A 26,880-nucleotide genomic window follows, 5' to 3' on the forward strand; every position below is an offset into this window, starting at 1 on the left:
CTTATCAGCTAATCACATGGCAGCAACTCAATGCATTTAAGCATGTAAACGTGGACAAGATGATCTGCCACAGTTCAGACCGAGCATCAGAATGGAGAAAAAAGGTGATTTGAGTGACTTTGAATGCAGCATGGATGTTGGGCCAGAAACTGCTGGGATTTTCACTCACAACCATCGCTCAGGTTTGGAGATAATGGTCTGAAAAAGAGAAAATATCCACTGAGCAACAGCTCTGTGGGTGGAAATGCCTTGCTGTTGATGTCAGAGGTTAGAGGAGAATAACCAGACTGGCTCAAACTAATCGAGAGGTAACAGTAACTCAACTTGTTACGAGGTCTGCAGAAGAGCATCTCTGAACGTACAACACATCCAACCTTGAGGCAGATGGGCTGCAGCAGCAGAAAACCACACCGGGTACCACTTCTATCAGCTAAGAACAGGAAACAGAGGCTTAAATTAACACAGAATCGCCAAAACTGGACAAAAGAATATTGAAACAAATCTTGTCACATGATGAGTCTCGACATCTGCTGTGACATGAAGGTCAAAATTTGGTGTCAACAACATGAAAGCATGGATCCATCCTGTCTTGTGTCAATGGTTCAGACTTGTGGTGGTGTAATGGTGTGGGGGGTATTTTCTCAGCATACTTTGGGCCCCTTAGTACCAACTGAACATCATCACTATCATTACCATTCACCAGATCTGAACCCAATAAAGAAACTTTGGGCTGTGAAACTTTGGGATGTGGTAGAACGGGAGATTGGCATCATGGAAGTGCAGCCGATAAATCTGCAGCAACTGTGTGATGCGATCATGTTAAACATGGACCAAACTCTCTGGGGAATGTTTCCAGTACTTTGTTGAATCTATGCATCCAAGGATTAAGACAGTCCAACCCAGTACAAGCAAGGTGCTATGTACCTAATGAAATGGCAAGTGAGTGGAATCTTTTGATGAAACATAAAACTCAAACACTGAGTTAAAAAAAATGTGGTATTTTGGTCAGCAGAGGGCGCTGTTTTTCCATACTCTGTACTTTTACCCACCTGCAGCATCCTCACCAAATGTGATGTGGTTGCCTGCGCAAATTAAAGCCTTGTAAAAACTGACTGTGTTGAATAAAGTTATCTAAAATTGAAAAACATTTTCAAAATTGAAAAAAAATATTCTTTTTAATCCTGAAAAGCTTAAGTGAGAGTCAATCTCTTTCTCCTTTTCTCCTCCCTCCCTCTATCTCTCTCCTCCCTCTCTCTCTCTCTGTCATGCTTCAAGTAAAGTTGAGTCTCCTGAGCTCACACGGTCAGCCGCGTTCAAAATTGACAAGAAGTCTCCCCCGCTGCCTGGTTGATCTTCCCCCACCCCACTGGATTAAAGTCTTCAGGCTGAAGATGCTCCCTTGAACCAGCAGCTGAACAAAGAACATCCCGTAGAAACTCGAGGAAGACACAGCCACCTGCTTTAATAACCTCCTCTTCCAGCCAGAGTCAACATGCCGCAGCCTGAAGCCCAGCAGACGGCTCCACGAGCATCCACAGAAGCCACAGACACAGCAGGTACCACTGCATTCATGGACACGCTGTGATAAGAAACCGCTTTCACTGATCGTCATACTCATAAATGTCACATTTTTAAAATGTGTTGAATCAAAAGTAGGGTGATGTGTTCCCAAAAAGTAAAAACTAAAAGAACTTTAATATTTATTTATTTTTATTAGATTTTTAATAGATGAAGTACAGGGAGAGAATATTGGTCATGAAGTGAGTAAGAATTACATTTGTGTATTTATTAGAAAAAAAACATTCTATTCTATTAATTATTGCTGTAGGTTAATACTAATAAAATTCAAAATAGTCAAAAGTAAAGTGTTATGGCTCCTATTTTGGTTGCACAACCAATAATCTGGTAGGTAAGTGTGGTCACCTGTCTGCACAGAACTGTGCACAAACTATTAAATGCTAAATTTTCCATGTTTTCCATGATTCGTTCATGTATGTGTGATGGGTAGGGTTGTGATAATTAATCGACTCAATCAATGAATCGATTCATGATTCCTATGATCCAACCAGATCAATCTGTCTGAGGTAAACTGCTAATGAATTGATCTATTCCATAAAAATAATTTCAAAATGAAATAAATTGATAATAATTGATATTAGTAAACAATGTTCTGTTTGTACTATTTTGATGTGGAAAAATAACAGTGGGCTGAACTAAAATGTAAATGGATTTGACAGGAATTCTTGTTTACATGTTTTTTTTCTACACATATTTACTTTACCCTTTATTTTCTTGCAAGAAATAAAATGAATCTGGAAAACTTCTGCACTGTTCAGTACCAGGGATTTATCTCTGAGTCACACTAGTGGAAGTTTTAGATAAAAATGCTCTGAATCTATTTTAAGTGAGTGAATCTGATCATTTAAAATTAACCAAGATTGATTATAAACCATATTTTCAACAAAAATTATAACATGAATCGTAACATTGTTATACATTTCTAATGACGGGTGGGAGGTTTGGATGTGGTAGTCAGCTGGAGGGGTGATGACAGATCATTGAAAAAAAATCATCAATTATTGTAAAGAAACGTCCTTGTGTGTTTCTCAGCTCTGTACGTGCGGCGGGGGAGAACTGCTCTGTGGGTGACCATTTCCCTGCTGGTTCTGGCTCTGGTGCTTCTGACTGTGGGTCTGCTCTCAGCCACCCGCACAGACAACATTCCTGCTTCAGGATATTATCCTGGCATTGCAGTGAGTTAACCCAGAAAAAAAGAAATTGCCAGAGCATTGGAATTAAACCCTTTTGTAGCCTCATCTTTGGTGTCTTTGTAACCACAGCTCAGTTTTGGAGCCTTTCTGGGTATTGTTGGCATCTACCTGGTGGAGAACCGCAGACCCATGGTGAGTCAGTGCCTCTAAAAATGTGACACTAATGTAAAATCATTTCATTTTTTTCCTTCACCCTAAGCTCTTGGGTCTTAATTTAGCCTAATTTTCCACAATTTTTCTGAAATTTAAAACACAAATATGATCAAAAATCCATCTTTCTAAATGTCTCATTTCTCAAACTAGACTTTTTTTTAAACTTTTGTACTAAAAATGTACATAAACGTACGTAAGTGCAGTTGTGTCTATAATTCGCTGCAAAAACTGGCATAATTTTTTTTTTTTTTTTTATATCAAGAACTTTTTCCTGAATTATTTCAGTTTAAGAAAATAAGTCAGAGTAACTAAAAACATTTTTCTTAAAATTAATTCTCAGTAAGACCATTTTTCTTGCCCCTTCAACAGATTTTTACACTAATTTCAATTTTTTTCTCAAATTTTAAGAATTTTTCACTTGTTTCTGGAGGCCTGTTTTGTGTTCCTTTTTTATTTCTATCAATGTAATGACATTGATTTTGACATAAAAAATAAACTCAAAGAAGAAAGTTAGAAAGTCTATTTTCAAAGATATTTTTCCTCTCTACTAAACCCATTTTCTGACCGATTTTAAGCTCAGCCATGGACTGTCCCTTTCAGCTGCAGCTTTCATGTTTTTCATTGGTTCTTCTAAAGAGTACAACCTGTTCTCAGTAAAAGGACTGAAATATATATGCACACAAATACATATATATAGCATAAACAACAAGATTACATTGCAAATTCGCTAAACTGTTTTGCGGGAAATTGTTCGGTTGAAAGAAGAAGCAAATCAGATTAGTAGATGGAGGCGTAATGTGCGCATGGTCCCTTTGCCCCGGTCAGTGTATGTGACTTGATTTGTGGTTAGAGCAGATTTATTTCTGTTCTTCAGCAACAAGAGAGAAAATTGGACGAGGATTTGTCATCTGCTAACAGAGGACACTACACAACTTATGCGGCCTGAAGAAGACCTGACCAGAGAGAGAAAAAAAAAAAAACATTGTTCTGGCAAAAGTCATGCAAATTGCATCAAATGCAATGCAACTACACAAAGAGTGGCAACTGAGAGCTGTCCTGTGTCAGCTAGAGCCAGTATCGGATTCTCAGGATTTGTAACTGGTAGATGTGGCTCAGGAACCAGGCTTCTCCACAAAAGAAGGTCACCATCACCCCGTCAAATATTCTTACCACACAATACTCTGCATGTACTCATCAAGATATGGTGAAAATGCAGGGAAAAATGCACAAATATAACCTTTTCAGGTAACTTTTAGGTAGCATAGTATTAGTCTTTGTCATTTTTGACTCTTCTCAACCGATGGGGTTTATGCAGAAGAAATTTTGTGATTTATGAATTGCTAAACCATAAAAATCACTGCAACGATCTTTGCACACCTCTATGGATACAACGGTTTGAGCAGGTGAATGAATGTTAACTCCTTGATGCCTGAATTTGTTTACTGCTATGTTTGCTTTCAAGTAGATGCTAAATCAAAGTAATTTTGGAGCAGAAGTAGTTTGATGCATGTTTGCATCAATAGACATTTATTTGGATGTTTTTAACCACAGAAGTGAACCTAGAATATGATTTGCTTTACAGCTCCTCTAGTCAGATCAGACTTCTTAGATAGGTACAATTAATCTGATTGTTTAATTGCAGTTTTTTTTTTCAAACTCTTTATAAGTTGACAGGAATCCGCTTTGGCGTGGACGAGCTTTGTTCCCCATCCACATGACTGTGGTACATGAGGTTGTGTGTTGTGAATTTTTCATGAGGACTCCATGGTGTCCTGTGTCTGATCAGATCACAGCGTGTACCGTATCCAGTTCAGCCTTAAAAACAGCTTTACTGTGGCGGTTAACACCACAGAGAGACGCAGCATGCCTCCATGTGCAGTAAAGTGGTCAACATCTAATCTAAAGCATCCCCGTCAACCCCTCCACACCTGACGGTCCGCATGGTCCGCTCGCTTTGAAACGTGTGAAAACAGGACAACAACCTGTTTGGCTCCCTGGCATCCCTCCCTCGTCTCTTGTCTGCTTTCAAACTTTAATGGTGTGACTGCTGTCCCACAGCGTCTCCTCTTTGGCACGACGCTGGCTCTGGGGCAGGTGTCTAGTTCTCCCCGCCTGCATCAGAGGCTTGCAGTGTAACACGAGCGCTGGCTTGCACATCCAGGCTGCTCATTAAAGAACAACTAACCGTGCCAACGATGCCGCAGACACCTGAGAGCTCAGGTGCTGGTCTGGCTTCCTGGATCAGGCAGCCCTTCGTTTCCCTGACCCTCATAAAAGCCTCAGAAGGAGGAGGTGCAGATGTGGTGGTCGATGTGGTTAATGAACATTTCCCTTATCTTTATATCTTCTGTCAGTTAAGCTTCCTCACTGTGGAGTCAACAGGATGCAAATCACACAGATATTTAGAATAAAACACACCCATCATTTATAATCATTATTTACAGATGCATCACTTATTAATTGGCATGAAATGACACTTTTTTTCACTGATAAATAGAAGAAAGCTGAGGCCTGAAGAAAGGTCACTGTCTGTGTAGACAACACAGGTTCATCTCCTGCTTAGGTGTCTGTTTAATACTTGAATTATTAAAACGTTGGTGTTACGTAGCTCAACAAATAGATATAAAATACGGGACTTAAAGAAAAAAGTTCAAGAAACTCCACTAAAGAGTTTGCTTTTGGATGAGTATGTAAAGAAACATTTTTTCTTGCATCTTCATTGAGTCACTAGAGTGTTTTAAGACTTGCCGTTTCATCCGTGACAACTCACTGGCCCTCAGTGGTCAATAATACAAAATAAAATGTTCGCACTCCCTAACAGACTTGTACACTGCCATGTTTCCTTTTCATGATCTTCTATAAACCTTTCCGCTCTTACCCTTGGCTCTGATAACAGGCTTGGCTGCTCTGATGCTGTGAGGTTTCTTTATGACGAAACGCTTCATGTAGCTCATGTTCTTTTCTTCTGCAGTTATTGCTCATATCTCTCACACTGCAGCCTCATGGTCACCTTGCACTTGAGAGAACTGGACCCTTAAAGGGCTGTATTTTACCCTACAGGCTATGGCACAGGCACTTCCTATTATCTGTGTATCAAGCTGTGGTAACAGTGACGGTGGACCTCTAGGAAGCTGTAACTTCAGCTGTATTACCTGATCCGTTCTTTACTGAAGCTAAGACTGTATATGGTGGTGTGGCTGTTGCCTCGCAGGAAGAGGACTCCGGTTTGGATCCCACTTGGGTCCTTTCTGTGTGGAGTTTGCAACCGTTGTGCATCTGGGTACTTTAGGATCCTTCTACAGTCTAAAAATATGTTTTATAGGTTAATAAGGGACTCTAAAATGACCATTGTGTGTGGCCCTGCATTGAGGAATTGTCCAGGGTGTACCCTCCTTCCAAACCTGAGGTAGCTAACTCCAATGATCTCTGTGATCATGCACAGGAACAAGCAGGAAAAGAAAATGAGTTGATTTGTTTTTGCTTCTGGCGTCGCAGCAGGAAACTACTCTGCAATTTGCAGATGTGATTTGGTTTTAGTTTTATGACAGATGCCCTTCCTGACAAAACCCCCAGTATTTACCTGGATTTGGAACAGAGACATGGAAACTGGGGTGCTGAAAATTGGGGTAAAGGTAGATGACTCTAGAGGTCCAGAGGGAGGGAGGTTAAAAAGTATAAAATGATAAAACAGAAAAAAGAACCATGGACTTACCCTCATCATAACAATTATTGTATGTAAAATAGCATTAAAATTGTGCTGCTGTGTTAGTGGCCCTGTAAAAGTTATTTTCATGGGGTCCAAAATAGGATATAACATAATATAATAATGTTTTTTTTAGACTTCTTTTCCCCGTTCTTAAATTCAAACCTATTTATATATATATATGTTTATATAAAGTTTTCTCTAATTTTCTATCTTACTGGCTGTAATTTCTTTCTTTTTTTAATGACAAAATGATAACGAATAATACTGTTAATATTTGATTGTTCTTGTTTCAATTTTTTTCAGCGCCTTTAAAGGTTAAAATCTGTCTTTAGCTCAGTCACTTCACTGCTTGGTAATTCTGACAATATCTAAGAGGATGATTACAAGTTTTTTTTGTTTTTTACATCACATCCTGCAATTCCAATTTCTTTGTTTTACTTATTCATTTTATTTGATAAATTGGTTATATTTGTATTATTTAAAAAAGTTTTCATCTATAATCACTTTATCCATCTCACAGCTGAGTTTGTTATAGTGTCACTCTAACAGGTCCTGGATGGACAAGTTTTTCTCTAATGACTTTCCCCTTTAAGTAAGTAGTTTTCTCAAGCTTATTACATTTGTGTTTTCAACACTGATTTTTTTATAAACATTTTGTTTTTGCTAAAGTAACACAATACAAAGAGTGAACAAAAATCACAGCATAGATTATATTATTACCAGTAATTATAATAAGTTAAAACTACATTATCAAATAGCAGAACAGAACATATTTCATGAAACATGTTAACTGAAACGTATACATCTCCAAATTGTTGCATAAAAAACAACACAGAAGAAAAATGAATTTGAGATGGACGGATTTGCTCCATTAAAGTTGACTTAAGAATCTTCGATGGAGAAATAAAACAATATTTATGCATTTCAAATCCCACACAGAGCAGATATAGTTTTAAAAAAAGCTTTGTTATGCATGTTTGCATAACCAGTAGAGCGTTGTGTAACGACAGGAGGAAGTCAGCATAAAGTGTGTAAACTCTTTTACCGTACTGTACAGCGTATGATTATTGGGGATGATTGGAGGTTTTGCAGTCTGGCCGGTGTGGATGTTTTATGTGCCGGCAGCTGGTGCCAAGGTAATATGAAGTAATGCTCTTGTCAGGCTCTATTGTCTCTTCTGCTGGCCTCATCTCCCACTTGCAGGCTGTAAAAGTGGAGTCATTTGAACCGCTAATGAACTGAGAGTCTGGACCTGCAGCAGATAAAGCCAGCCAGAAAAAGATCATTTTTTTCACTCTCAGCTTTTTTTTTTAAGTCCTTTTAAAATCACATTTTAATATCCTTCTAACATTTTGCTTTGCTCTCTCATACAACTTAATGCTTTAAACATTATAAAATCACTTTAAATAAGTTAAACCTTTCAGAGAAATAAAAAAATCTTTGAAGCACAAAGCGAACAATATGTGTATTGGATGCAACATTAAGTAGTTAATATTTTAACCCTGTAATAAAATCTATAAAAAACAAAAGACACAGTAAACAATGTATATTTAAATCTATTTAACATATTTCTTAATGTTAGTTTAAGTTGGAAAACCTTTAGGAAAAAAGTTCCTTACTCACTCACCGTCTCACATTTGATCCACACATTTTTAACATGGTGTAACTGTATTCTAAAGAAGTAATTATCAACAAAATTAGCATTCTTTCAATACAGCAAGAAGTACTTTAAAAATGCACAACAGTTGATGAATTATTCTTACCATAAAGTTTTGAAATTTAGCAAAAATGTTCCCGCCAAAAGTGTGAGACTTCATGGAAGCCGCCATTTTGAAATGTCAGAAACAGTCCTTCTACTGCCCCTAGTGGAATGATGGTGAACTGCAGGGCAGAAAGCATGGATCAAGTGAGAGAGGTTTTTATAATGTTAAGAAGTTAGGGGAACTCAGAAATGCCTTCATCAAATATGATACCAATGATTATGTAGGGTTAAGAGCAGTTTTAATTTCTGTTTTATTTTGGCAGTTCGGATCGTTTTTAGTGTTTCATGTGTCTCTTGGTTCAGTTCCTGTATCAGGGATGAGAGTTTGTGATGCAAAATTGTGTTGCTTCATTTTTTTTTCTACCATCACTCAGATGAACCTAAACGTTTTTTAGAGTTCTTTGCTTTAAATTTTAATTAAATGCTTACCAATTTCAACTGGATTTTTTATTAAAAAATAGATTAGAAGTCAGACTTTTGGATGATTAAAAGTGTGTTTTAAGTTTTAGGTAATTTTTTTAAGGTGGTTGTAAATACAGCAAAGATAATTGCTTAATCTCAGCCTGTCTATCCAAAAAGAAAATGAAAGCTTCAGCACAGACGCTGGGGTCCTGCAGGGATGATTGAAGCAGCAGAACCCCAAAGCGACAAACGTTTATGATCAGACATCTGTGATTCTCCAGCTGGAGCTGATGAGCTGAGGGTGTGTTGTCAGGAAAGGATTGTGATACAGCAGAAGACACTGAGGTGCGCTACACAGTTCACCTTGCACTAATGGTTTAAAGTCATTGATCAGCGATTGAAATAAAAAGCCATCTAAATTTGTGCGCGTGAGTCAAACTGAGGAAATGAGATTGACCTGGCTGTGCATGGAGACACTGTCCTTCTGTCTTGCGCGCTGGTTCCTGCCTGTAAATCAGCTGCAAAGCTCCTTTGTGTTGGCAAAGGAGGGAGCCGTTTATTTCCTTTATTGTCCTGCAGCCCAGATGCTGGAGGTGAGCAATCAAGACAAAGTCCAAGAGGAGCCGAGTTTGCATTCACAGTATGAGAGTGTAGGCAGATCCAGAAGTTCTAAAGCCTCTAAAACCAAATCCTAATGAAGACTAACTAATGTTAAAACTTCTTTTTAGATTTAGAGTTGGTAGATTAGGATTTGGATTATAAAATAAGATAAATACAGTAGTGAAAGTGGAAATATTGAATATGATACAGAAACAAAATCTTTAGTGTGAACCTTTGTCAAGTCAACAGGTTATTGATTTGTAATAAATAAAATGTAAGCATTTTAAGAACTGTAATTTACTTATTCTTAATTAGAAAATGTTTAAAAATGCCATTTCCAGTCCAAACATGTTGCATTTTCCTGACTCCTTCCCTCTTTGTCTCTTTAAGCTTGTGGCAGCGATAATCTTCATCAGTATCGGAATCATTGGATCCTTCCTCTGCGCCATTGTGGATGGGGTCATTGCGTCAGAGTTCATAGTAAGTGCCGCATGTATTCACACGATTGCTGCTGTTAATAGCATGTGTGCCGACACTTATATTTATGGGTCAATTAAAAGAGCGGCAGAGATCCAACTCAGCTGCTGGCGCCTCATTGGACATTACACATGTGGGTAACGCCTGCTCTAAAGAGAGCTTAAAACAGGAATAATATGGATATCAGCTGTGCTGTCACGGCTCTGTAGATATATATATTTATATGATGCTCTCAACATAAAACAAAAATCACATTTATTGCACATTCAGCCTTCTGGGGGTGAAATGGTTTGATTAGCTTATAAAAATGCATAAAGTGCCAGCAGGTTTTACCATGGGAGGGGTTTGTAGTAAAGAGCAGCGGTCAGCTTTGTGAAAACACATTCAGTAAATCTTTACAGCTCCAGTGATGAAGAGTTCATGAGGTTGTGGGACGAGAAAACAAATCAATACACGACAGACAGACGGAAATATTAATCAAAGAAAGAAAATATGTAAAATACTAGCTTTATATTCAATTTACTACTGAAAAAACGTCTTTTTTTCTCTAATACAACATTTGTTTTCTGTTACAGGACATTAGGCCTTTACAAGAGGGTCTCTGTGATTATTATACCAGTGGAAGTGGCTATGCTTATGACAGCTACAGTGTAGAGGTAATTAACATCATTATGACTTCTCTGTAGAAGACTCAAATACTTGTTTTTATTGATCTAAGTGTGCTCTTTGGGGTTCATTTGTTGCTTTTCTCTTTGGTTAAAATGTTAAAAGTGAAATGTCGACATCTAGTGGTTACAAACTCTTACTACACATCAGAGTGACTTGTTTCTTTTTTTCTGAACAAAAAAAAAAACTTTTCCTGTAGAGGACATGCAGCAAACACTGCACACTCAAAGTGAAGAGCAACACCTGCTACTGCTGCTACCTGTACAACTGTGAAAGGTCAGATATGAGATTTATTTTACTCATATATGTATAAGCTGGTAAAACACAAACTTGGGAATAGACAGGACGTAAACAGACCATCCTCTTCTTCCAGTCCAGAGTACCACACACGCTACTACCAGTTCGAGGGGGTGAACAGCTGCTGGGATGTGATCCACATGTACCGTCTCATGTGGGCCTCTGTGGTTCTCAACGTAATCAGCTTGTTCCTGGGCATCATCACTGCCGCCATCCTGGGAGCGTATAAGGACATGGTGAGCAGGAGGAAAAGTCAAGCTACGGGAAAAACATCTGGGCAATAAATTAAAAAAAAAAAAAATCAGGCAAAGGGAAATTTACAGGCACCCAGAGTCCTGCGTGAGATGCTGGTATCTGTATAACACAGGAGGCTGTCACAGATGTTCAAGCTATCATAAATACTCTCTAATATACTTTTGACCTTTCTATTCTGTCAACGGTCTTTGGAGAACAAGATCCTTTTAACATCTGTTTTCATTTATGTCAGGAATGAATAAACAGGATGAAAAGTTATTAAAAAAAAACAAGTAAAAGACATGGTTACCATGGCAACTATATCATTTGTGACACTAAATTGTCTAAAATGATGCCAAAATTGCTTCTCTTAGCATTACAATTTTCACAGAGTCTTCTTTTGCATTGAATTTCACAAAAATATACTAGTTTTCACTTTATTTTTTGAAGGAGAAGCCATGTCCTCAGGTCGCTCCAAGTCCAGCTCCTCCTCCTCACATCCTATACAACCCCAACCAGCACATGCTCTCCTACTCCGGCTTCTGCCCCACGGCGCAGGCCCTCCCCGCCTACCCTAACTACCCCATACCCATGCAAGTAAGCAAGCAAAAACATTTCATAAATTTGAAGAAAACATTTCTAATCATTTTGCTTCCCTACACTCACTTCTTTCCTGTCAGAACACCAACAACTTCCAGCCACCTGCTACACCTCAGATGATCCCCGACGGAGGCTCCACCCCCTGCTCCTCCGAGGAGAACCAAAGCCAGATGCCCTCCCAGGTCAACATGCAGCCACAGGCGCAGGGAGCCACCCAGGACCCGGGGGGATACATGCTGACCCCCAACGCTCCAGCTCTGTACGGATCCTCCTACAGCCCCTTCGAGAAACCCCCACCGTACGCCTGCTGATGCAGCACAACTTAGAAGAATTCACGAGCTCAACCATTACAAGTCGATTCAACGCGCACATAAAGCTGCTGCAGACGATTCCATAAGAGAACCAACGTTTGATCATGTTTAGGAAGCGATGCAGCAGCTGGTTTTCTCAAAAGATGCAAGAAGAAAAATAAAGCCTAATTAATCAGAATCTTCAATTTTTATGCAACGATATACTAAAATTGTTTAGAAATATCTCCTTTTGTGTTGGCGTTAAAGCTGGACTTCAGATGCTGACACAAACATGTTTCTGCGTTACACTTTAGCTACATCCACTTAGAAGAAAAGGGCTTCACGAAACATCTAGAAATAAACCTTCTGTTGGTTCTGCTTTTGTGTAAATCATGTGCACTTTAAAGTCAACTCACTGTATTATTGATGATGCTTGTTAACTGTTGTGTACTCTTAGCGCCACTCTTAAATCTATTTGTTCTTCATGTGTTGTGAAGTAAAGGGCTTTGAGAACGTATGAGCTTAAACAGAACTCCACTTCTCAGAAAATGTCTTTTTTTGTTGTTGGCACCTGCGTTCAGACGTTTTTTGTTTTCTTGAAACAAGCTCAACAAAATGACACAATCTTGGAAATGTATCATCCCTGAGCTTCTCATGTTAGCACTTTAGCACAAATCTGAATTGATCATTAAGTGTATCTTGTATTGTCTCGACTGTGCATTGTTTTAAAGATGTCAAACAATTCCATTTAATCATTGAGCAATAAACCATCTCTGCACTCATCTTCCAGCATGACATGATGACTTCCTGCCAGCACTAATGCTAACCCACAAAATTTAGCTTTACTAAAACAAGGAAAAATAAAAGAGAATGCGCACAATGAACAAAAAGCTTTTATTTTTTTTAAATAGGAGTCTCACTGTTGAGGAAGGTCAGGGCGACTTCACTCAGCATTGTACACATACTGGCAGTTTAAAGTGAAAAATAAAAACAGGAATAAAATATAATAATAAAGTTCAAGATACAACACATAGGATTAAAAAAAATACAATAAAAGATCAAGCTCTATACTCTGGCATCCATTCATCAAACAGAAAAATCATACAGAATGAAGTAAAAGTAAAGAAGGAGCCCTTTTGGCATTCTGGGTCAAAATGCTCCTCTGACATTCTTTTATTTTGTGGGTTGCTCAGCACCGATAGATGAAGACGAGTTCCTACAGACGGATGATGCTCGGACCTCCTGGCTTTGGCTCCAGCCGACTCTCCAGCACGTTTCACACCCGTCAGCTGTTACAGAAACTTAAAGGTGCAGGCAGAAATACTATTTTTTTTAGTTCAGCTTTGGATCGACTGTGCGTGAAACCACAGGGAACTGAAGGTAGTGTTTCCGTTCTGTTGTGTTTAAAGCGTTGTACAGTCACATTATTTACAGACTCAGCATTTTACAGCGCACTCGTGGTCATTCTCAGTAGCTCGTGTGGTTAATGCAGTGCTCGGGCCCCTCCCTGTGCTTCTACGGCCCCTCCATCCTCCTCAGGTTGATCCGTGTGGTTGACCGTCTCCGTGAGTCAGAGAGAGGATGGGGGCGGGGCTTCGGTGATAGAAATGTCTGATAATCCACAGGTGAAAATGCATAGGAGGTTGGTTTCAGTTTCCCGCAACAAGACGTGGTGTTTGATCTCCTACAGTACTGCACCCTTGTGAAATAATTGACCTGTTTGGAGAAGGGGGAGGCTCAGGACGTGTTTGGGCTCGTTGTTGTTTTGTAGGCACGAGGTTGATTTTTTTTTTTTTTTAAGGTTGCAGGCAGACATGGAGTGCTTAGCAGCAGAGAGGAAATCCCAGACGGTGGCTTCACCCGCCGCAGTCCATTTATACCTGCAACTGTGTGCAAGGTTCGACACCACAGCTCAGTGCGGCGCTATAGTGGGGAGGAGTCAGCATTTTAAGGGCATTTAAGAAGTCCGTTATCAGTCCAACCCTTTGAGTTCTCTTTCCACTTTTCTCAGTGTCAGCACCTCAGTCTTTGAATATGAATCGAATCAAAGCAACACGCCCACAAAGCCTTCTCTCCACCTCTTTGTTTAACCACAAGATGTGGAGGAAAACACTCCTGCTTCCCTTATGGGTTTACAAGGCTGCAATCGACAGGCAGTCAGTTAGGAAGTGATGTGCATATTTCTAGCTGATGATAGAGATAAATTGCTGCTTGTCTGATGTGCATCATAACACTGAGAAAACTGGAGTTAAAACCCTGCAAATACCTAGAAGCAGCACTGTCATCACAGTGTGAGGATAGTAAGTGATGGTGTGCCTGGGCTTTAGCTGCACTGGTTTACTTTTGAAGCTAAAATCCAATATCAACTTTCTTATTTGTCAGAGAGTTTAAAGTTTTCTTTTGTTTTTACAAATGATCCTCTGTTGCCTGGACAACATTCTTGGTGGACTGCAAAAATAGCAGGTTCATCACTGGTCAGAGTCCAGCAGGGGGCAGGAGTGAGAGCGGATGTCGTTGTGTTTGTGGATGGCCTGGTCCAGGTCCAGAGACCGTCCGTTTACACTGACCTCCATGCAGCCGCTGTAGGGTGCTGACACCACGGTGGACACCAGAGGCACGTCTGGAGGAGGAAACAGGAACACGACACTGCTGTAACACCAGACCTTACATTACAAGGTTCCCCGTTCATCGCGGGGTTATGTTCTAAAAACAACCTGTTTTAGGAGAGGAGAAATCCATAAAATTATAGATGTTTTAAAGCTGTAAAACTTCTCAATAAACGCTTTATAGACTTCTCTCAATATTTTTGTACTTTTCTCTCTTGTTCAAACTCTCAAAGTAAAAACATTTGTAAAAAATTAAGTCCGATATTATAGAATGAAACCGAAGATCTGATCGCAATCCAAGATTTCTGTAACTCTGGCAAGCTAAATACATTCCGTACAGGAGACACAGCATAGAAGAGATTGACTGACAAGGTCAAAAGCCAATCAGGACGCAGAATACAGGATTAAAAAAAAGAAAGAAAGAAAGAAAGAGCATGCAAAATTGCATGCGAAACAACGAGACTATGATAGGTGAACCACAATAAAGTGAAGAACGTATGCAAGCAACGTCTTATAAAATTTGGTCTTTAAAATGACTTGAATAGATTTTAAAAGCTGGTATTTCAGAAAAAAAATGAAATATGTTCCAAGTTGTGTCTGGCTTTTTATGAGTGCACTGATTAATTCCTTTGATGAAAGTGTTGGTCACCTGGGATGCCTCCGATAAAAGTGCTGGAATGTGAGAGGAGGTTAGTGGGAATCTCCACGTCTTCACTCCTTCCAGCCTCGCCATCGATAAAAAGTGAGGTCTGGTTGCCCGAGATGGTCACTTGGATGTCGTGACGTTGGCCGTCGCACAGAGGCGCAGGATAGCTGGCAACGACCACATTCCCTACGGAAACCAGAACGAACTGCAGACAGGGAGAAGATGAAGATCAATGTGTGCAGAGACGTCCTGAACACGAGAGAGCTCTGATGTACTTACGTCTCGCCATTCTTCAGTTAAAGGGTTATAGTCGGCCAGAGCAATAGACAGAGGCACTTTGTCCTGGTGAACGAGGGCAAACAGAACACCGATAGCAGAGAGGGGAAGCAGCGTCAGCTGGACTGTCAGGTTCTGGGACTCTAAAGTGAAGCAAACAGGAGAACTGAATGTCACAAAAAAGGGTCATAAAAGAGGATGAGGTGCTTATTATTGAGGTAAACATATGTATGCGTGTTTATCAACCACCACAAACATCACAAATACACACCATAGGTGATGTTGAAGAAGGCGAAGCCCGCTCCAGGGTAAAATGCTCCGGGAACCTCCGTGCTGAAACACTGCATGTTGTCGTTGGACTGAATGGTTTCCTGTATGGAAGTATCTTCACCCGTCAGCCAGCGCCAATCTTTCATGCAGCCGTCCAGGCGTGGATTCAACTACACAATCGAGGAGCAGGCATGGAAGTTAAAATATGATCAGCTAATATCCGCTTTAGTGCATCTCTGGGAAAATAAGAAGCCAATAAACACCTGATTGACGAGGCGGTCCTCTCTGAAGGGGACTCCTCCAACAGTCAGGTTGAGCTCGTGCATGCCTTTCTTCAGCGTAAACAGATCCCCGTTCACGGCGATCTTCATCACAGCCTCCCGGTCGATCTTAATGACGAGGCTCCGCCCCTGCTCCTCCACTGATATCTGAGAGTGACATGCAGAGTCCCGTCAGATAAACTGCACTGACCATAGCAGCTCGTGACAAACCTAACACCACGCTCTGACCTTCCGCCACTGCCCGTCATTGACAACAGCCCCGCTGCTGGTCACTCTGCTGACTGCGCCGTACTTCAGCTGCAGCTCCAGCCTCCCACGATGCATTGCTAACACAATCCAGGAGCTGTTCAGGTGACCGCCCGCAAAGAAGATCACCCCTTCCCGATCGAAGGTGCGCAAGTCAAATTCTGCTGAAAAGCTAATAAGAAAAGAAGAATAAATACCAACTGACAAAAATCAGAGAAAAATATGCAAGAAAAGAACAAAATGAAAGACATTTTCATCACTTGTGCAGAACGGACCCACATAAATATATACAAAATATTCTCACCCGGTTTGAACTCTGCGGCGAAAACGAAGGCGAACCACCGGCACGCCGCTGAACATGCGGCCAAGGTAGAGAGAACGCGGGTTCCTCTTTGGTGACAGAATCCTGCAGCGAGTTATGTTCTGGAGAAAAAAACCCAGTGAGATATTCACCAAAGCTGCAGTTGTTCTCCAATAAAAGCACTTATTTCTGATTATGTGTTATCCACAAGATCAAAATATAATAATTAAAACCTACATAATCTCTTCTGAAAGCAGAACTAATAAGTCTGTCCAGGACTTAAAGGTTGACAAAGATGGTGACGTGTGATTAGCATAAAACATAACATTGTACCTTACAGCTGCTGAGGTCCTGTCCCAGCTTCAGACCCTGCCGACCGTCACAGAAGCAGCGGAAACTCCCCGGGGTGTTCAAACACTCCCCTGCACACACACTGGCCTCGCATTCATCCACGTCTAATGCGCCAAAGAGCAGGTTAGGGGGTTCAAAGAGAACAGAAAGAGATTTAAAACAAGCAGACAGACACGTCAAGGTGTCATTAACATCCCATCAATAGACAACCTGATCCGAACGCACCCTTCAGGGATTAAGAAGATATCACTTTGGAGAGGAAAAAAAAGGAATTTTGTTTTTCTCTCTAGCAAAAACATCAAGGAATGCAAACAAACTCTTGAGTCAAGTGGTCTCTGACGTTGGTGATGTGGTTTCTTTCTGTCCTTACATGGTCAAAAAACAATTGTTTGTCAGAGTTCTTAAGCTGAAATCCCTTTCCAGGAGTTCCTTATGTTATGCAAGTCGATCTATTTTGGTAATTGTGGAGAAATTGTGTAATGCATGCAAGGCTAAACCGCTATTAACCAAATTCAAGTGTTTCGGGGAAACTGTCGGTACGATCTGTTAGATTTATGATTTGTTAAATTTGCACTTTAAGATGTGCAGATTAAAAACCTTTCAGGCACATGGACAACTTTTACGGCGTGGCTGAACGGACAGTGACCTATCACCTACTTCTGCTGGAGCTGCATATTAGCCTGAAGATTGTTTTCCCGTCTCCTTCATCGTGTCAGACGGATGGACTCACCGATACAGCTTTTGCTTTCGTTGTCGTACACATATCCGACGTCGCACAAGCAGTTAAAGTCGCCTTCAGTGTTCTCACATTGTGCCGTTCCACACACGCTGTCGTCCAGACACTCGTCCACATCTGAAACACACAGAGAGACGTCAGTTTCTGAACTTATGTGCAGAAAACCCAACAGAAATTGTGGTTTGAGTAATTATCCCATATTGATCTTAGTTTACATCATTTAAAAGAAAGATTTCATTAAATAAACCAAATAATTGGGACTTTAGAATAATCTTTTTCACATGTAGTGGAATTATAAAGTTGAAAAACTCCCACCTCTAACTAAAGCTAAATCTCTGATTTAACTGCATTTGCAACTTTAAGTTTGAATCAGATTTGCTTCCCTACCCCTTTGGCTACTCTCTGTTGTTCCAATTGTGGGGCATTTAAAGCTGTAGTGGGGTCCAAAAGTGTTTTTGTAAGAAGGAGCCATAGTGACTTAGAGTTGGCTATCCCTCCACTTGTCATGACTAAAGTCATGACTTATTGTTTTAGCATGACTTTTTAAAGTTATAAAATGATTTTTTTGCATTTTCTGAGTTCTGGCAGCTAGGCGCTAAGGTAGATGACTGGCGACTACTGATGAGGTCATCGAGTGGCAGTAATGTCAGAATTTGAAGACACATTTTTTCCATACTTCTCTGCTTAGAGGCTTGTGGGGGTCTGGAGAAGCAATTTGCATTTGGCCCGTGTTGGTGGTTTGTGGCTTACCGCTACACATGTGGCGTCCATCCAGCCTGTAACCTTGGTGACAGGAGCAGCGGTAGCTACCCACGGTGTTGTTGCACTCATGGTCACACCCTCCGTTTGCGTTGCTGCACTCATCAACATCTGCATACAGAATGACAACACCGTCAACATGGATTACAGGAAAATAAAAGCAGCACGTGTGCTCAGGGTCAAAGCTTTTCATTTACTCTAAAGTTTGAGAATTATTTTAAAATGTAATTCTGGACTGAGCTGTTTAACATTAATTGCGTCATCTCCTTCAGTTGGAGCAGAGAGTTCATGTAGTGGAAGTGTGAGAGCCAGAATCAGGCTGAATAACTTCCTCTCACATAAAGGTGTCGAGGATGAATCAGTGGGGAAAAGTTCCCTCACGGCGTTTGTAGAACATCTGCTCAATTCCCATTTACTCTTCATCTTTGATCCAGTTTCCACACCAACTTCTGGGGGAGAACATGATCTTTTTGTTTTCAAACATAAGATCGAGCTTTTACCTCTAAAGAGAAATGCATTCCTGTTGTGGAAGCTGCTCTTCCCAGAATATTCTAAAATGGTTAAAAGAGAAACATTCTAAAACAACTTTAGCCCTACAAGTCACATGAGTCTGCCTCCCTAAAATAGAAACTGCATGATTTAGAACCGAGACAGACTTTCAGGAGCAAGGTCAGAGAGCGGAATTCTCTGCAGACATTTCTGTGTGACACTGCAAAAAAAAAATATGTAAAATAAATCCATTGCCAGTCAAGCTCTGGCACAAAACATCCATCCATGTGATGATGACCTTACCTTCATCACAACTGGCTCCTGTCCAGCCTGTAAAACAGTGGCAGAGGAAGTCGCCCTTTTTGTCCTCGCAGCGCACCGTTCCTACGGCGTTGCAGGGAGAAGGAGAGCACTGATCTGGAATATCTGGGAGGAAACAGGGAAAAGAGATGGGGTCCTTCAAATAGGAGTAAAAAGCAAATGAAAAACAGACTAAAATTGTACTTTTTAAATAGATGAAGGACATCGCTAGTGCCCTCCATATTTGCACTTTAGTATAAATATCTCAAAGCTGTCTTTCTGAAGATGCTCTCATTCACTTCTTTCAAAAGTACCGCACCGCAAGTTATGCTATTTTTCCTTCCTTTTTATATATCTTCTATATTTTCACCTCAGCCCCCACTTTCTCTTTCAGCTTGAGTGGAAATGTTTTCTCTCTCCTCACAGTTTCCTGTTTCTGGTTGTGAATGCTGAGCGAGTCTGGGCATGTCTGCAGGAGTTCAGAGAATGACAGAAAAGGAGCATCTTTGAAGATAATGAAAGGAGCGAGCCAGACATGAAGAAGGCTTTAAGAATGAAAGAGAAACACAGAGCGATTCCAACAGCTAAATCTGTGAAATATCTGTTCGGATGCATCAACGCCCCGCAAACGCACACTAAACTTATTAAAGTGGATTGGTTATGGATTTTAAGTTGATACAAAGATTAACTTTTTGTTCCAGCAGCAGAGAGAAAAGCCCATTTTAAAGGTTTGAGTTGGGTGTAGAAAACAGCAGCCATAGAACATACATTAAAACAACATTTGGTCACAAAATGTTCACTTTCAGAGGTGTAAAAATATGTTTTTTTGGTCCTGCATTAAGATTTATTTTGTAGTTTTAGGGTTTAGACAGTCAGAAGAATAATCTTTGAGTTATTGTGCATTCCCCAAAACAATTACAGATTAATATTTTCTCCACGTTGCCCCTCCCATTAAGATCATCTAGTTTTGGAAACCCTTATCAACTGCACTTATGGGAAAAGCACACTTTGTCATTGCGATAATTTATATTTACAGTTACAGGCAGTGTGTTTTGCTTGTGATTAACAAATGCAAGACACTGTTTAACCACACCAAGTTCAACAAGCTAACACTTTCAGGAAGAATGAATCAAGATTCACAGAAATTAGAAAATAAAATAACAGTACTACAAACACAATAGTTTTGAATTTCCTAGTAAAGATCTTTGTGTTTAGAAAATCCTATAATAACAAAGTTAAATTTATAGTAAAAACCAATTTAGCACTATTGTTCTAGTGTACAAACATGCAAACATGCTACAAAAAATGAGGATGTGTTTTGTGCAATAATCTGCTGTATCTGCAAATTTCTCATAGAGAATTACTGGCAAACCAAACCACTGAGATATAGTCTGCACTGAGTCAGAGGATGGGCAGTGAGAATGGTGATGAGGAGGAGATGTTGCGTGCTGACAGTCCCAAAGTGCCGGGATGCTGCAGCTGAGTCATGGAAACGTTATCAGAAAGCGCTCGGCCAATGGCAGAGAAGCCAGGTTGGTCCAGGTCACTTGTATCCTGATGCAGCAGAAATCCAGCGCTCCACTCACATCAGACTTTTTCTTTTTTTTTTTCTCTGTCGTCACTCTTCCACTGAGCGAGCTCACGAAGAAACCTGCTGCAGACTGTGAGTATGTGACGACTTGAGGGGTGTGTCGCTCATTCACCAATATGCAGCATCACTGTAGCGGAGTGCTGCAGTGTTACTCATTCAAAAATCCTTGCCAATGAAAAAGCAGCTGCATTTGATGCATTACAAACTGACCTACATTTACAGAGGAAATGAATGCACATCCTACTTCCTTTTTACATGAACAGTATACGAATGGGAGCAATGCAGAGCAATAATGCTGCAGTGCAGCACCACTCCAACTAAGATGCTGGGAAGGAATCAGGCATGCGAAAACCATTTAAAAAAAAAAAAAACTTACTATGAACACATGTGACCAGATCCTGTTTTTTCTTTTCTGAATCTCCATACTTCTCCACACAGGCTAAAAAGAAATCATTGCAAAAAATTGTAATTAATTACAGCTTGAAGTAGAGATTTGAAGGTTTGGGGCATTAGAGGAACTTACCTATATACTTGGGATAGAAGTAGTCCTAAATTAGACAGAAATGACAAAAAAACAGGAAAAGTTATAAAGGGATATTGAGTAAAATCAAAGCAAGAGACACATATTGCTCTTGATACCACGAGTGATTTGCTCTTTTCTCAATGCTGCAGGGGAACCCTGAGAAAACTGCATTCCTGCAGTGCAAATGCACATGCAGGTCAGAGATTTCAGATGCTGAACTAATAAAAGGCTTCCCCTTAAGGTAAAGACACTTTCTGCAGATGGTGCAAATGCAGCAATTTCTGGGTCTTTTTCAAATGATCTTATGAGAAGTGGTGCAGACAAGGAGAAACAAAAATATATTTTTCATCAACTTGATCATTAAGTCAGCTATTATCCTAAAAACAATTGATTGAACAGGCTTGGAAAGGTGTCAAAGTGAGTAAAAGAACAGATTCTCATTCTTCTGGCTTCTGCAGAGTCATGAAGCAGCAGCACGCGGCACTTCTGTGAATAAATAATGCAGCTACAAATGAGACTGCAGCTTTGTGACACGCTTTGCAAACTTTCAGCACACATTCGCTGTACTTTGCAGCTCTGTGCGTGTGTCTCTTGCTGATTCAAAGATCACCTGACTTCCTTTCTTCCTCTGAGACAAGCTCAGCTTCACTCTAATCCTCCCTCAGTCTTTCAGCTTCAATGTCTTTCTGCTTTAACTAATCTTTCGAAGAATCTCTGAGTCACCGGTCAACGATTTCCACCTTCAGTCCTCCTGAATTCACAACAAAATCCCAAAAATGTTCATTAAAAAGGCAAATGATAATCATACTAAAGCCTTGCACCTTTTCAATCCTTAATCTCAGATTTACACCTCAAATAGTCGAGTGACAAAAAACAACATGACGTATAATCTTTATAATCTTTAGTAATTCTTACCAAAAACATAGCAGTTGAAGTTACTTATTTAAATCTCTTGTTTTTCTCAAACAAAATTAATGTAAAAAAAACGCTTAGGGAACATAATCTGCAGAAAATATCCAAATCTGGATTCTATTCAAATGTCAAGTAGAAACAAAAGGTTGGGGGGAAAACGCGCCTGTAAACCAACAACATACCACATAAATCTCACTTCATGTTGTCTAAGGGATGACAGATTCCAAACTGAGTTAAGAGTCTGTATCTTTGGAGATTTGTGTGTTCATGTAAGCCCTTTCAGGGAGGGGGGGGGGGCAGGAGACATCCAGGTGTTCACATTTGGCAAAAACATAAGCCCAGTAGATTTCAGAGAATTTCAAAACACATGTGAGTTTTGCTCTGTTTTTCATTTCAATCAATCATTGTTAGAAGTCTAATACAAAAGTTTTATTTTTACATGTGTTTTATGTAATAGTTAGGATGCATTACTGTAAATGTTATGATGTATATGTGTTGACTTTAACCATTGATAGACAAAGATGTTGAATAAATAAATAAATATTCTAAATTCTGCTGAGTCACCGTGAAAATGAAATATAATAATCAATATAAAATGATATTTTCTTTAACAATAACGTTTGGACTCTTGTGGTCATAATTCCCCATCATTAGGTAATATGATTAAATATTTTGAGGAGGCATTCCTGGTAGATATCCCTCGTGACACTGCGCGCGTGCGCTCGCAGTCCTGACAGAAGAAACGTTTTTTTTCTGCTTCTCACCGTCTCCGGGTCGTTCTCAAACACTTCTCTGGCCTCCTCTTTGGTGCACCTCTCCTCCACACACTCCCTTTCCAAGTGTCCTTGCTTCGTCTCCTCGAACACTTGGTTTGCCCTCCTCTGTCTGTTCAGAAACTGGTTCGCCTCTTCAGGAGACACCAGAACTAGAAATGGAGCATAAAAAGTTTCACCTTTTCACCAAACAGAAGGTCAACCTCTTTGGAGGTGAAAACAGCTAAAATTTTGAGAAAATGTGGAATTAAAGCTACTAAATGAACATTTCTAATCACTCGTCGGTGATTTAGACATTTTATCATCAGCGTTTACTCCAATTTAAACGCGAGCTAGTTAGCCACCTAGCATAAAAATGTTGGACTTACTGCTGTGGGACCACCGGACAACCATCAGGGTTAGCAGCGCAGTCCGTGAAAGAGTGTGTGTCAGCCGCATTGTTACACCGCAGAGGTGGCGCAAAGCCCCGAAAACTTTCCTGCGTCCCGCCTCGGTGTCGGCGTCAGCGCTAACGTCGGTGCGGAACACCGCCGGCGTTCAGGTGAAGCAGCCCCCCCTCCCTCTCCCCGACCGTTAGCAGTTTGATGGCGTGAAGAAGTTACTGCAGCGGGGCGTCACGAGCCAGGGGTCCCCTCCTCCTCGTCCTTCTCTCCTGCGAAAACGGAGCGCGCGAGACAGTTCTCTCCCAGCCCCGCCAGGCGCCTCACTCCGCTGCCATGATGGTCCTTTAATCCTCCGTGAAGCGAACACGACCGCGCTCCTCAGCTGCTGCTGCTGCTGCTGCTGCCTCCGAAAAGTGGGAGTTGCTCTGGAGGAGTGCACGCGGGACTTTGGACGGATGCAGCTCACCTTGCCCCCCGTCTCCTCCTCCTCCCCCTCCCCTCCAGACACCTCAGCTCCTGGGGACTGACTCTGCGTGACCATCCAGATCCTCCCCTTTATTTATTTATTTGCTGCAGTTAAGGTGATTAAAAAGTACTTTTACTCAAGTAATATTACTTGCCTGATAAATAAAGTCTCGGGAAAAAAACACATTTTGTCACTTAACCCTTTAACTGCCAACCAATTTCTATTTTAATTGATTTTTATTTTGGTTGGGGGTTTAAAGGGTTAAATTATCACAAAATTTGGTTAAAATGTCATTTTTATGAATACTATTATCAATGTGAAGGGAACCTGAATTAGTTACTTTGATTGCATCATCGTTCATTTCTTAAATAAAATAATTTGTGTTTTTTAAACCTATTAAATATTTCATAATATTACTTGACATCCATTATATTACTTTGAAATATAGTAATAGCCAGTCATATAGTATTTTATAAATCATATTAGTCATTTGGGAATTGCAAAATGTGCTGAAAACCAAAGAAAAAGTGTATATATGCAATAAAACGTAAAAAGCAAAAGTAAAACTCAAATTTCCAAATAAAATTTTCTGTTGATTTTTAGTAAATTCTCTCGGTTTTTCTGTACAAACTAAAGCCTGTACACTGCCTTTCCCAGGTTGAGATCATTAAGTGTTTTTACATTTTTATTTCATTTACTTTTTGCCAGATAAACTTTTCCAATATTTAAAACTTTTAAGTGATTTTTTTTCCTTGTGGTTCTGTGTTTACACTTTTATTTTAGTAATAATGACAAATCTCCCGTGGCTGTTTCTTTAAAACATATCAGTTTCCTTTTTTCAGAATTTGATGTTCTGTTCTCCACAGTTCACTAAACGTTTAAGCCCTTTTTGTTCACGTGTTGCCGACATGTCTGGCTTTGTATTTAAGTAACTGAAAGTAATATTAGACATAAAAGAGACATTCTCGAGTTATTTGCTTTGCTTTGATAATCAAACTCAGTAACAGACTGAAGGTTTTTCAGGAGAAAATACCAGAACAAGCTTGAGCAGGAACACGAACTGTTGAAATCTAAACCAATCTGGTCAGTATTCAATTTTAATGTTTTTTTTAATGATAAAATGTTTCATTTTTTTATTTGCAAACTTTAATTACAAGTTATTAATGCCTATACAGATTTAACAAAATCTGTAGGTGGTGACACTGAGCAAATGTCCTTGGTGTTCTTCAGAACTCTAAAAACAAAACTGCTTCCTCCTAAAAGTGTTGATGAGCAGGAATTGATGACACACGCAGTGACTGGTTAATACTGAAAGGGATACAGTTCCTTTTTTATTAACTTCTAAATTCACTCACCAAACCAGAAAACTTTTCCCATTTAGCAGTATATCAAAGGGAGTGAAATCTTTATCATAAATGCATTTCACAAGTGATATGACCAAACTGGTTTTTGAATTGATGTCCTCCAAAGATCACACAAAATGCAGCAGGAGAGGATACCATGTGGCTAAAAGAAATCCTCGAATCAATTTGCTTTTGATGGAATTTTATTAAAACAATCACTCAACACGCAAAACATAGATCTAAGTTTAACTTAAATAATTATGTCTGTTTATGTGAGATACAAATAGTGGTCACAGGAAATGGACAACAGAAGCAGAGCGACAGTTCAGATTTCTGATGACCTACATTAGCCAGTGGTGATTCTGATATGACAACGCAACAGAACCAGATCGAGCCTGCCGTCTCAGCAGTCTCCTCTTAGGTTTTACTCCCAAGGCCACAGTAAAAATAAGTCGTCCCTAGTTATAAAAAGATTCCAGATAATAGTGTGATCCAGCTGCAAGGACAAGGACCAGCTGTCATCAGAGCTTGGCCAAAAGCAACCATTTGTTTATTTTTTTCACAAATACAACCACATGTTGCTCAACACTCATACTCTGGTGCTGAACAGATCAGTTTCTGTTTGATGTGCAGGCTTTTATTTTGAAGGTACTCATGAAACATCATCCAAGAAAAACAATATTGTTTAGGTGAAAAGTAAAGACAAAAATTAGAATACATCTACCCAAATTACCTCGATAGGTCGCCCCTGTTGGACGCTACCTAGCTTGAAGTCTGTCTCCGTCTAAGGTCACTATCTGTGCAGGTGTGATACAATGCTGTGAGACTCGGAGGCGGAGACAGGAGGGCAGGAGTGGGATTTGATGCTGTTGTGCTTCCTGAGCGCCTCGTCAAAGTCCAGCCGCTGGTCGTTGATTGTGATTTCCATGCAGCCGTAGTAATAAGCGGACACGGGGGTGGCTATTAATGGGATGTTACCTGGAGAGAACAGTGAGAACAACTCAGCAAGACAGTCACAATCATTTTAAAAAACAGCTAAATTAGTTGAATTTTGTGTTGAAGTTTTAGTTTAATTTTCCTTCTAGAAACAGCACAAGCAAGTGATCAAGAAAAGTCCAGATCCATTCACTTAAACGGTACAGAAACCATAAATTGGCTTCAGCTGACGTCCCCTGAAAGAGTTGTAACGTCTAGTAAAAAAGTCAATGGGTTTGCCTTTTAAATGTAAAGCGATGACCACAATACCTTTTATCGTCCATTATCTATATTTAATTCATCCTGGGAGGGGTCAAAATGATTGCTGGAGCTTAGCTTATGCCTTAGTCACAACTGCCTTTACGAGTGGATACAAGCTGTCTCTATGGGGCAAGCAGGTAAAAAATTTCTAAGTCATAGACCACGACAAAAATGACAGCAACACCCATATCTTGTAAAAGTGTGTAAAACTTTTAATAATCCTAACAAATACTTCCAGCTACCAAACAATGGTGTGTTCCATTTTCATGACTTCCCTTAAGCCCTTAAGGTGCCCGCATGACCTTCAAGCACACCTGAGCTCCTCTTAGAGTACAGCCTGAAACATTTTTTAGCCATCAATCAATCTATAAAACATGTTTTTTTTGGAGGAAGCCAGACTGTTTGATCCAAATCCATAAATGTAAACGTTCCCA

General features: G+C 40.0%; 3 protein-coding genes across 5 annotated transcripts in view; 1 reads left to right on the forward strand and 2 right to left on the reverse strand.

The window, feature by feature from the left end:
• Positions 1-11: 11 nt before the first annotated feature.
• LOC112160335 (transmembrane protein 255B) lies at positions 12-12,994 on the forward strand. The gene is made up of 10 exons (XM_024294774.2): positions 12-104; positions 1,276-1,556; positions 2,611-2,753; positions 2,841-2,903; positions 9,785-9,874; positions 10,447-10,527; positions 10,737-10,813; positions 10,911-11,070; positions 11,519-11,665; positions 11,749-12,994. The coding sequence occupies exons 2-10, from the start codon at positions 1,493-1,495 to the stop codon at positions 11,977-11,979; spliced, it is 1,056 nt and encodes a 351-aa protein (XP_024150542.1). The 5' UTR covers positions 12-104; positions 1,276-1,492; the 3' UTR covers positions 11,980-12,994.
• Positions 12,838-23,881, reverse strand: gas6 (growth arrest-specific 6). The gene is made up of 15 exons (XM_024294773.2): positions 23,387-23,881; positions 23,010-23,170; positions 21,334-21,358; positions 21,187-21,249; positions 19,223-19,345; positions 18,422-18,541; positions 17,666-17,788; positions 16,918-17,039; positions 16,588-16,706; positions 16,266-16,455; positions 16,020-16,184; positions 15,758-15,926; positions 15,490-15,629; positions 15,214-15,415; positions 12,838-14,578 (listed from the first exon to the last, which is right to left on the reverse strand). The coding sequence occupies exons 1-15, from the start codon at positions 23,454-23,456 to the stop codon at positions 14,427-14,429; spliced, it is 1,944 nt and encodes a 647-aa protein (XP_024150541.1). The 5' UTR covers positions 23,457-23,881; the 3' UTR covers positions 12,838-14,426.
• Positions 23,882-25,395: 1,514 nt separating this feature from the next.
• Positions 25,396-26,880, reverse strand: part of pros1 (protein S) — a 9,475-nt gene continuing 7,990 nt past the window's right edge. For all 3 annotated transcript variants that reach the window (XM_024294770.2, XM_036209834.1, XM_024294771.2), the window contains exon 14: positions 25,396-26,188. In XM_024294770.2, coding sequence (XP_024150538.1) covers positions 26,004-26,188 — 185 coding nt within the window. In that variant the 3' untranslated portion in view covers positions 25,396-26,003. The remainder of the gene's footprint in view (positions 26,189-26,880) is intronic.

The sequence above is a fragment of the Oryzias melastigma genome, linkage group LG3 (assembly GCF_002922805.2).
Source record: "Oryzias melastigma strain HK-1 linkage group LG3, ASM292280v2, whole genome shotgun sequence".
In the NCBI taxonomy this organism is placed as follows: domain Eukaryota; kingdom Metazoa; phylum Chordata; class Actinopteri; order Beloniformes; family Adrianichthyidae; genus Oryzias; species Oryzias melastigma.